This window comes from Gopherus flavomarginatus, chromosome 1 (assembly GCF_025201925.1).
Source record: "Gopherus flavomarginatus isolate rGopFla2 chromosome 1, rGopFla2.mat.asm, whole genome shotgun sequence".
NCBI classification, from domain to species: domain Eukaryota; kingdom Metazoa; phylum Chordata; order Testudines; family Testudinidae; genus Gopherus; species Gopherus flavomarginatus.
The window spans coordinates 271,430,246-271,442,553 of record NC_066617.1 but is presented as its reverse complement, the minus strand read 5'-3'; the positions used below and the strand labels follow the sequence as shown (position 1 = coordinate 271,442,553).

At 45.1% G+C, this 12,308-nt stretch overlaps 1 protein-coding gene across 15 annotated transcripts in view; it reads right to left on the bottom strand.

The window, feature by feature from the left end:
- DOCK9 (dedicator of cytokinesis 9) overlaps window positions 1-12,308 on the bottom strand; it is a 347,564-nt gene that overhangs the window by 56,463 nt on the left and 278,793 nt on the right. For all 15 annotated transcript variants that reach the window (XM_050946627.1, XM_050946636.1, XM_050946657.1 and 12 more), the window contains 3 exons: window positions 6,676-6,789; window positions 6,312-6,527; window positions 699-756 (listed from right to left, as the gene is read on the bottom strand). In XM_050946627.1, coding sequence (XP_050802584.1) covers window positions 699-756; window positions 6,312-6,527; window positions 6,676-6,789 — 388 coding nt within the window. The remainder of the gene's footprint in view (window positions 1-698; window positions 757-6,311; window positions 6,528-6,675; window positions 6,790-12,308) is intronic.

Sequence of the window (12,308 nt, the reverse complement as noted above, 5' to 3'; positions counted from 1 at the left end):
CCACTTGCCTGTGGTCGATGTAATCCAGTCCTCCAGGAAACAGGAAATTCTGCCCCCTACCTTTTCATAGGAATTTTACAAATGTATCAGGACACTAATGGCTGGGAACTTTGGAATCTTTCCAGTTATAACTGGTTTCTCCCTTTAGATTGAAAGCAGGAAAAAACTTGAGTGATCAAAACCCCTTTTCCTTCATACAGCTACTGGTACAAAATCTCTAGACTTGTCTTTGAGCACTTCTAAAATTAAGTGCTCAATTAATATTAACACATAATAAATCTTCAAGAAAGTGTCCCAAAACACCTAAGGGACATATACTTGCATTTATTTTGGCCTCTTTTGTTTGGTGAATAAGAATGCTTACTGCTCTTTGGATGTTTAGAAAAGAACTAACTTCAGCAGTTAGGCTGAATGGGAAAGGGGGCTGAGGCAGTAGCCACGGAGACTTTTTCTTTTCTGAAAGCTTGGTTTAGATAGTTGCTAGCTTAAAACCCAATTTCTACCCTTAAATACAGAGATATAACTTTGACTTCCTTGGGAGGCATATAGAAGTATATAATAGCAGTTTCTTCCCCTTAGTGAGCATTAACCCACCCAACCTGTCTCTCAGACAAATCAATGTTTTTTGTTAATCTCAAACTATAATGAATATTAAAAAAAAAATACTGAAGTAGTCATGGGGAAGTTTAAATGCATACCTTTGCGTGTCAAATATTCTGCCACCAGTGCTGCTACATGGATATAGCACATAGCTGCCTAAACCATAACAGAAATAGTAAAAATGTTACAAATGGTAATTATAATGGAACTTCTAACACAAATAATTTACATATACAGAAAACATACACATTTTTAAAAGCTAGAGGAGGCAAATTTTAAACGCAAGGCAGAAGATACAAGTCCTAATCCTGCAATTATTAACACACACACACACACACACACACACACACTCCTATCTACGTGAACAGAAAATCTGAATGTGCCATAACTAAGACTGGATACCTAGTTCTTTGATTTAAATACGTTTAATAGAAGAAGCAAGTCTCATGTCAACAAGAACTTAATTTAACAATCAAGAAGAACAGGAATGAGAAATTTCCTTTCTGATAATAGAATCTCCTAGAATAATAAGATTTACAAGCTGTTCCCCTTTTTCTCCAGTTCTACAGGTGGTTTAATGTAACACAGCCTATGTGCTGGTCAAATCCCCTTCACTGGCTTGCTCCCAAATGATTCATTCCAAAGCTGTGTCAAAAAACTTTCAGAGCATGACTAGTATTAATAACTTCAATGCTAATCATAAGCTATGGACAGTAGGCTATCTGGCCTACAAACTGTAAATATAAAATTCAATTTAATTACTTGGGTAATAAGCCATACAGAGAGATTAGGACTGTGAGGCATGCTGCTAGCAGAAAGGAAGTTATCAGATAAGAAATTTCCCATTCTGCAGCCAAGCATCTCCCACACTTCTGAGATGGATGGAAAGAAATGAGCAGTGAAAATAAATAGAGAAGGATAAAGAAAAATAGATAGGAAAAGACTCCCCATGAAATTAAATATCAAAATGACAAGGTATTTCTTTCTGAATCACCTCATGAAGCACTTTACAGCCAAAGGAGGACTCTACAAAGGACAGAAAGTCTATACTGTTTTATAGTGTCTCATAAAAGGTAGGAGATGACCAAATTGCTGCCCTATGGATTTTTTCAGTGAAGGCACAAGCTCTCTTTCTGTCCACAATCTTGCCATAGACCCATGGAGTGTGTCTTGATTCCATCAGGAGCAGGTTCACCTGATGCCTTATATGACTCTATGATGCTTAACTTTAGCGATCCAGCAAAAAATAATTTGGATGCCCCAAGTCTTTGGTACTTTGGGTGAAAGGGGACAAACAAAGAGCCTGACCTTCTTGTTAAGCGTGCCAGATATATATCTTTAGGCTCTATGAACAAATTATGCTATAGCTTTTCTGTAGTATGTGTGGCTTTGGACAGACCTGTGAGGCACTGAAAAAGAAGCTTACCTTTGGTAAGAAAGACTCTGAAGTCCTCAATACCACCCATCATCATCTAATACACAATGTGATTCCTGCATGAATAAAGCTGCAATCCCAGAGACTTATTTTGAAGACATGATAGTGACCAGAAAACAGGTTTTAATGGATACACAGAAAGATATGACTGATATCATGTGTTCAAAGGGTTGGGCAGTCAGGGCTTTTAGCATAATGTGAGGTCCCATTTAGGAAAGAAGAATCTGAACTGTGGGTCTAGTCAGTCTGATTGCTCTTGAGAACTTGAGATTTGAAGATCTGCTGAAGAATTCAAGCACCCAGTTTTCAAGACACTACTTATGGCTGACACTTGCATACTACATACTAGGCTGAAGATCCTCGTCCACACCACCATGCAGAAAATCCAGAATAGCAGGAATTCTGGGGTCCTCAGGGTTAATGTTGTTTTGACATTATCTGGAAGCATGCCTCTGGGAGGAAGGCTCTGGCCCGGGTGGAATCAAGCACCATACCAATAAACTCTATCCTCTGAATGGGGATGAAGGTTGACTTCTGCTCGTTTATCAGCAGGCCCAGTGCTGGGACGGTAGCTTGGATCAGACTGATGCTGGCTCTCACCTGGGCCCTGGATCGCCCCTTGACCAGTCAGTTGTCGAGGTTAGGGTAGAATTGCACCATTTGCCTTCTGTCATGCATTTCATGAATACCTGAGGGGCTGTCGACAGGTAATGGATCTGGTTCATGACAAACCTGAGAAATCTTCTGTGGCCCGAAATATGGAGAGGTGATAATAGATGTCTTCAATTGAGCGTGGTGCACCAATCACCTGAATCCAGGGAAGGAATAATGGAGGCTAGGGAGATCATGCGGAACTTCAGTTTCTTGAGATAAGTGTAAGGAAACGCAGGTCTAGGATGTATCTGAGACCCCCTTTGGCCTTGGGGATTAGGAAATAACAGGAGTAGAACCCTTTTCCTCTCAAGCTCTGAGGTATCTCCCGCACGGCCCCTATCCAGAGGAAGGCTTGCAGCTCGTGGGCTGAAACCTGTGAGAAGGGTCCCTGAAGAGGGATGGGGAAGGGAGGGATAGAAACAAACTGGAGAGTGTAATCTTCCTCCACCATTATCAGCGTCCAGCAGTCTGAGGTGATGAGGGACCACACAAGGCTGAAGCCAGAGACATGGTCTGAAAAAAAAAATAGGGGCAGGATCTGGTACAAGAACTGGTATAACTCCCTTGGGCACCCCATCAAAAGATCTGCTTGGAGCCTCCTGAGTATCTGTGAGGGCCCGGTTGAAGCAAGTTGGGGCAGTTGTCTGCATTTATAACCCATTTCGCTTCTTAAACAGCTAGTGATGTGAGAAGCAAACCAGTTGTTGAGGCCTGAAGTGTTTCCTCAAAGGCGCCGGAGCAGAGACCCAGGGATTTGAGAGTGGCTCTAGAATCCTTCAAGCTGCAAACCTTCACATCTGTTTGTTCAGAGAAGGGAGAAGTACCTTCAAACAGAAGGTCTTGGATAGACTGTTGAACCTCTGTTGGCAGACCTGAGGACTGGAGCCAAGAGCATATACGCACGATCACTGCAGAAGCCATGGATCTAGCAACCGTATCTGCCGGGAGGCCTGTACCGAACCTGTAGGGAGACCCCAGTCACAGACATCCCTTCCTTCACCAGTGTGGAGAACTCCTATCTTGAGTTCTGGGGAAGAGAGCCCTTGAACTTCATTATCGATTCCCAAAAGTTAAAATCGTATCTCCCCAGCAATGCCTGCTGGTTGGAGATGCAGAGCTGTACACCTGCTGCATAATAAACCTTTCTGCCAAATAGGTCTAGTCTCGCTGCATCCTCTGCTTTAGAGTCGCTTCTTGCTGATACTGTCTGTCCCCCTTATTGGCCACCAATAGCAACAGGGACTCTTGAGGGGGAAAGAAGTACAAGTACTTGTAGCCTTGAGTGGGAACAAAGTACATCTTTTTGGTCCTTTTTGCCATAGGAGGTGAGGAGGATGGGGCTTGCCAAGGGCTTTAACCGGTCCCATCATGGCCTCATTGAGAGGGTGGGCCACCTTTGATGAGCCCGCAGCAGTCAAGGTATCGACCAGGCTGTGGGAGGATTTTTTGACTACCTCCACTTCCAGCCCAAAATTCAAAGCCATTCTTTTCAAAGCTGTCACAAGGGGGGATACATGCGCCACAGACACTGCCTCATCCAAGGAGGAGGAGGAGGAGGAAGAGGCCTGCACCAGCAGAGGGTCCTCTTCCTCTCCTTCTGCACTGATCGGGTCCCATAGATCTAGGTTTTGAGGCACAGTACCAGAATCCAGGTCATAGGCACAGGGGCACTCTTCTTTCTGAGACTATGGAGTACAGCATCTGGAAGAGGGCCTGGCATCAGGGGAAACCCCCATAGGTTCCAAAATGGCCACTGCATCTGCACAGACCAGTGCCCACTGTGCCAAGTACTCAACAGTACCCCTGTGTCCTGATCCACTAACTGATAGGGCTGGCAAGGTGGAAACTGGCAATGGTTCCTCGATTGGCAATATGACTCTGCTTCTGACTCCTATGACAAACTTTTCTCCAAAGATCATTGTGGGTGGTACCCATCAGTGCTTGGGAATGGTGCTGAGGTGGGAAGACCTGCATCAAGGCAAGCAGGGACTGTTTCCCTCTAGATGGTACTGATGAGGCCGGTACCAAATGGGAGCCCAGGACCACATGCTCCCTTCTACTTCCCGCCACTGACACCGCTGACTCTTGTACTCTCAGCAACAGCGATACTGACAGTGCCAGCAGGTCCTTGGCCACATCCCGGGTAGGCTGCACTGTGATCCTGCTGGTGCTGCACTGCTCTTCCAGTGCCGAAGGATGACCAGGGACTGGACTCAACAGAGCCTGCCTACGAGGTGGAGTCAACACTGCCACCCATGGAGCAGTGGCAGAAGAGTGGCCAGACTCAGGTCACACTCCACTGCACTTCCCATGCTTGATTCTCTTTACAGTTGGGGAACATCCCCCCTTGGCCAGCTGCATCGTATGTTTTTTCTTCAGCACCAGTGAAGAAGTACAGTGCTGAGGCACTCTCACGGCAGGAGGTGCACTCCACACTGATGAGGAGGTACTGGTTGCTGAGTTGGACTGGCTCGGCTCTGATGAGGGATGGACTGCTGCCTTCATCAAGAGGGACTTCAGCCTTGTCTCCCTGTCCTTTGTACGGGGCTTGAAGTCCAGACAGATCTGGCAGGGGTTCCTGATATGAGTTATCTCTGAGGCACTTCAGACAACTGGAGCATGGGTCACTCACAGGCATGGGTTTGCTGCAGGAGGCACTGGGCTTGAAATCTGGAGACCAAGGCATGCCCCAACCCTGGGAGCAGATGAAACTCCGCTAACAGGGTGAGACATGCCAACTAACTATATACAGCTAAACTACAACAGTCCAAACTGAGAAAATAAAGAACTGAGATAGAGAAACAAAGGAAAAGGACTCAAGTAAGACCACTGCCAAAGCAGGAGTTGCTGTTCCAGTGACTGTCATGGGTGGTAGGAAGGAAGTGAGAGGGTACACAGAGCTGGTCAGGCCCCTTATACCAGCACATGAGCGCATGGCACCAGAGGGCACTGGAGCTGGCCCGATGGATACCACAGAGGGGAAAAATCTCAGATGACTGTGCATGCAGTGCATGCACACCTAACATGAAATGGACACAAGTGAACATTCAGAGATGATCATTTTGTGTCACTGAACAAAGAAAGAGCTGAAACACATTCTATATGCTAATTAAATATATTCATTTACACTGATCAATACATATTCAATTGTTTTTTCCTAACATACTAGAAATACATATTTTCACGAGAGAATGGTGGTATCAGATAGCATTTTGTTGTGGAAAAAAATCAGTGACATTTATTTTAATTACATACATTTTCTGCAAACACTCAAAACTAGAATTACGAACAACTAATTTAGAAACAAACAAATAGCAGTTGTTGGAAGGCTTCAATTACATTAAGGCTCTAAGATATTGATAAGTGAGGGGCATTTCTAACTAGAGAGCATGCCTCCTGTAGCTCATGCAGAACATTCCTGCCTTAATATTACATCATGCTATGACAGTTTTACACATGTATTACACAGAGAGTCAGAGACCATAGCAATTCACTAATTTTTATGAGCAGCACGGAAAGCTATGACAGCTATTAACACAATGGTTATCTAGCATGGGAAATGCTGAGGGAAAAACAAGCACATTGATTAAGCAGCTAAAATATTTTGCTTTTCATCTGCTACCTCAGAAAGATCCCCATTTTTAACATGAATTCTTGCCATGCTGTCTAGCCACGTCTTCCTGAGTTCAGGCGTGCTGGCATAAGACTTTGCCAAACTGTACTGGAGATCCACAAGCATTTCTGGATCATTCTCGTGCTCCTTCATTTGAGCTGTAGCCATTAAGACTGTCCGAATCCGCTTTGTCAAATCCTTTACGTCAGAAGAGAATGTAGTATGCTAAAATAAATTTTAAAAAAGTTTAAGAATTGTGTATTTTTTATTCCTTTCATAATCTAAGCTATAGACTATTAGAAGATGCTAGGGAACTATTTTCAAACAAACTCTCTGGAAGCCTTTATGCAGTATGAAAAAAGTCAGTACTAACCTTAATAAGTCTGTCACTGTTGGCACAGTTGTTAATGATGGAAAGAGATTGCTGAAATCTAGTTCCTCCAATTCCAACGACATCAGCGATCAACTGACTTACTGAAATAATAACCTTGACAAGAAAAAACATCTAGTAAATGTATGTTTACATCCTGCAAGTATCTCTAAAAGATTTGTAGTTCAGAAGGTAGGCATGTGTTCTTTTTAATTGACAATTTTTTCTAATATGATATAACTTAACAGTAAAATGTCAAAATCTTACAAGTAATGACAAATAGACAATTTGAACTTACTGCAAACATATCTTCTCATAAAGGAGTTACTGTATTGTAACTACAGTTCTTCGAGATACATGGTCCCCCCATCTGCATTCCACTGTGGATATGCATAAGTTCCATAAGCCAGGAGTTGGAGAATTCTTGCAAGCAGTTTTTGCTGGTTGGCACCTAACTCCGTGTTCTCTGAACTGAGGCCATAAGGAGCAGGGTGGACCAACTGTCTCTCCAGTTCCTTCTCTATTGTGAATCCTGATGTGATCCAAAGCAGAGGGAAAGGAGAGTGGATAGTGGGATAAAGATAGGGACCACACATTTCAAAGAACCTGTTACAATAAGGTAAGCATCTTTTCTTTCTTCTTTGAGTGTTGGTCCTGTGTGTATTCTATTGTTGCTGACTGACAAGCAGTACTCAGAGGAAAAAAGAGTGCAAAGATGCAGGTAGTACAGTGCTTGGAGAACCACTGTCCTAAAGAAAGCGTCAACAGAGGAGTCTTGGATCAAGGCGTAATATCTTGATGTGTGGATTGAACTCCATAAAACTGCCCTGCAAATCTCAAGCAGGGTCACTCCTTGAAGCAATGCTACTGAGTATGTCTGTGCCCTCATAGAGTGAGTCCTTGTCCATGTGGGCGAGGAAGTTGTTAACTGATAACAGAGTAGGACACAGCCAGAGATAAACTTTTCTGAGAGGATACAGCTTGTCGTCAAATTCATTCTGCTATGGCAATGAACAGTCTAGGTGACTTTCTGATCAGTTTCATTCTTAGTGGGTAAAATGCCAATGCTTATCGCATGTCGAGGGAATAAAATCTCCTCTCCTGGCTATAAGCATAGGGGTTCAAGAAAAACACAGGTTAATGCATTGACTGGTTTACGTGAATTTCTAAACAATCTTAGGAGTGAACTTTGGGTATAGCTGGAGTGAGACTTTGTCCTCATGGAATACTGTGTTTTGTGGATTGGCCAACAGGGTCCCAAGTTCACCTATCTGACCTTCACTGACAGGTGAGATATGGAACATGTAGTTAGTGGTTCAAAGGGTGACTTAGGTGGTGCCCGGTTAATGAACAAGAAGTCTGCTCCTTTAGTCAGGACAAAATATTGTTTTCCTGCCCTCTTGGGGATAGGGGCACAGGTAACCAGAGAGTGTGCCATATAGCTCTTGTCCATTCTAGTATGCCTTCATTTACCTGCAGTGTAATCTGATGGATCCTGTAGGCTGTAGGATATCTCAGACGCTTGTGTTGAAAATCCTGGACTTCCTTTAAGGAGATTTGGAGCTCTTCTGCTACTCTCCGTAACAGGTCTTGAGATTGTCTATGACTGTTTGGGGGAAACAGTGAGGCTGGAGCAACCACTTCATTCGGTGATGAGGATGATACCCTGTTAGTGCCAGTGGTACCAGCTGATCTCATTAGTCTTTCTCCTTCCATGGGCTAAAGGGAAGATTCTCGTTGACACCTTGGAGGAGGGGGGTGGTAAAATTCTCTGTTGGATTGCACAGATTCCAGGTACCATGCATAAGGGCCCCATGGACCCCAATAAGGCCAATGTGAGGGATCAAAAGTCCCTCTCTCTCTCGGCATTGGGTACACCAGTCCTGAGGAGGAGGTCCCTGTTAGTCTGGCCGAGGCTGGTTCAAGAAAGCTCTCAATCTTCTGTCTGGGCGTATCTCTTTAGGTGGAGGTGAAGCTGGTTCCCCCAGTACATCCAACTCTCCAGACAATGAAAAGGTTGGATCTGGCTCCATCTATGATGCTGTTGGGAAAACCATGACAAGTGGATGGGATAGGAGAGAGACTTCTTCTAGAGTCCTTGATTCCCACTGGTGGTAGAGTCTCCCTGGTTAAGGCTGATCCTGATAACAAGGGAGACTGTTTCCTCGCAACACGAGTGGTCCTCCACCTGGAAGTGGCCCACCGGCTCTTCTGAAGCTGGAGAACTCCCCAAGTGGACCTAATCAAGACTCAGCAGAACCGGCAATGCCCCCAGTTCTGCTCTGGGGGATCCTAGGGAAGGGCGCTATCTCCAATGCCTTTCTCCTGTCCTGGTCAGGCTGGCTTCTCCACACCTTTCCCCCGTTCCCCCTAATCGGCAGGGTCCTGAGGAAGATAAAGTCGGACAAGGCCCAGGTCCTCCTGATTGCCCAACATGGCCCAGGAAGCATTGGTATGGTACCCTTGCGGGTCTGACAGTAGCTCTGCCGTGGCCATTACTGCTCCACCTGGACCTGCTCTCTCAGGACCAGGGCCGCCTCCTCCAGCCCAACCTTGCAGCTCTTCACCTCACGGCGTGGCTGCTCAGTGGTTAGGTGGAGAGGAACAGACGTGCTCGGACCAGGTTCAACGCGTCTTCCTCAAAAGTAGATGGTCTTCCACTCACCATGCTTATTTGGCGAAGTGGTCCCAATTTCCTAGGTGGGTGGCGGACCAGGGCGTCTCCCCAGTGACCGCCCTGATCCAGCTTATCCTTGATTACCTCCTCCACTGGAGGACCCAGGACCTTCGTCAGTCAGGGTGAACCTGGCAGCCATATCGGCCTTCCATCCGCCGGTGCAAGGGCACACATTTTCTCATGCCATGACTGGTCGGTTACTTAGGGGTTTGGACTGTCTTCTTCCGTATTCTAGACCCCTAGTCCCACAGTGGGACCTAAACCTGGAGTTGGCTCGTCCCATGGGGACCCAGTTTGAACCACTGGCCACGTGCCCCTGGTCTCACCTTTTGTGGAAGGTGGCCTTCCTGGTTGCAATAATGTCAGCCAGGCGAGTCTTGGAGCTCAGGGCTGTGACCTCCGAGCCGCCGTATATGGTCTTTCATAAGGACAAGGTCCAGCTCCGCCCACACCCCACATTCCTCCTGAAGGTAGTCTCCGCTTACCACATGGGTCAGGACATTTTTCTACTGGTCCTCTGCCCCAAGCCTCCCGCGTCCAGGGAGGAGCGCTGTCTCCACACACGTGACGTGCGGTAAGCTCTGACTTTCTACCTCGAGCCAACTAAGCCATTCAGAAAGTCCTCGCAACTGTTCGTCGCCTCAGCTGAGCATGTTAGGGGCCAGCCAATTTCTACTCAGAAGCTGTCCAATTGGATCGCTTTGTGCGTCCATTCCTGTTATGAACTGGCGGGTGTTCCCTCGCCACTCATTGTGAGGGCACACTTGATTCTGACACAGGCCTCATCAGCTACCTTTGTAGCTCCCATCCAGGACATTTGTAGGGCCGCCGTGTAGTCTTCAGTTCGCACATTCACCTCGCACTATGCGATCATCCCCTAGACCAGGGACCAGCGATCATCCCCTCAACCTCCAACAGATATAGCTTGGAATCACCTATTGTGGAATACACATGAGCAATCACTCGAAGGAGAAAATACAGTTACCTTTTCCATAACTAGTGTTCTTCAAGATGCGTTGCTCATGTCTATTCCACATCCCACCCTCCTTCCCCTCTGTTGGAATTGTCTGGCAAAAAGGAACTGAGGGTAGGGGGAGTGCACAGCTCCCCTTATACAGCGCCAGGCAGGCGCCACGCAGGAGGTGTGGGGGGAAGAAACTGGAGAGACAGTTGGGTCCAACCTTCCTGTTATACTCTTGATGCAGAGCATGAGAGTAAGGGGGCAGGTGTTGACCAGCAGACACTGCTTGTAAGAATTCTCTGGACTCAGGTGCATGGCGCGCACGCGTACCCACGGAAGAATACATATAAGGACCAGCATTCAGTGAGCAACGGTAGAATCCTCTGGTCTAGAAACAGACCCATGTAGACCACAGAAACAGCAGAAACTCTCAGTGCCTTGGTCCCAAACTACATAAGCCCCAGAACTCTATCACAGTCCAAGACTGCTCCTTCTCTGCCACCACACACAGCTTCTACAAGCAGCTCTGTTGGTGGCAGCCCTCCTTCCTTCCTTCTTATAACCCAACAGTCAGTCTCGAGACAGAGGATTCTGCCGTACATAGGTCTGACATTATCTGATTAAAATATGACCATGTAGATCATTGTTGCTACCACTATTACATAATTGCAACAAATCTTTTACAAAAAGTGTGTCAAGTAAGGTGTCTATGGAAAGGTTATGATTTCCTGAATATGATTGTGCTATTTTTATGTATGTATCATTTTTGTATCTAAAGTTATTAATATTAACTATGTACCAGTATTTCAAATGTTTGCTCATGTGGTAACATCCACAAGGTAGTTAGCCTGCACATCTTGAAGGGACTATTCAAGTTAAATGGCTTATCAAGGAACACTAAACTCACAATGGACCATGAGAGACACCCATCTACACTTAATGGACTTTCCTGTGATGGCCTCTACTATGACTAAGCGAAATCATGCATAGACATGTGACTTGCCCATATGATTCCAAACTTCATTTTCTTACCTGTAATTTTCCATAGTGAGAACAATGGGAAGAAGCTATATAAGGCCCTGGAAACATCTCCATTTTGCCTCTTTCCTGCTCAAACCTCTGGACTATGGATTTATACTTATGGGAGCATTCTAACCAAGGGACTGACAAATTATGACATGACATTTTCTAGCAACAACAATTAGACAGCCCAGTCTTTTATTGCTATTTTACTACAGTAAACAGATTTGCATTGCTACCTTTACATCAAATTATTTGGTTGTAAGCTGGAACTTTTCTGCAAGATTTTTGCCTCCCAAAGGTGACAGAAGTATTGTGTGATATGCATACATTATGCTCACATGAGATGAACCTGCATGTCAATAACTGCAACAAACTTAGAGCTTAGGTCACCCAAGCAGAGAAGTGGATTCTTTTAATACTGTTTCAAAGCTCTTAGTTTGGAGGATTGATGGGGAAGAGAAGAGAAAAAGAAGGGGAGACCTAGGAAGATGACAGATTGATTACGTTTTGGGCCTGTCAGCCTTCAGATATAAATTTATCAGACTAAGTTATTTTAACATTGTGACACTGCAGCCCATATTCTTCATAGTTGTTATGATTATGATGTAATTATGACATGATTATGATGCATTTTGTGGGCCATGTGAGTTGTCACTAGAAAAGTTAAGATTTGCTAAATATGATTATCCTATTTGTGTGCATGTATCATCTTTCTATCTGAAGTTATAAATATTGACTATGCATCTGTATTCCAAATGGGCTTACTCTGAGTAACATCCACAGCTAGCCTTTCAGGTACAACAATGAAGAAGCTAGACAGGGTAAAGGCCCATCAGTGAAGACAATGGACTATGAAAGGGCTTAGCCCTCCTGTAAAAGCCTTCCTTTCAGCTGGCCTGTAAGTAATGGCTGCTATGCATCAGCAAGGGCATCTGACCAGACTACATGATACTGAACTCCACTTTGGGTACTTGT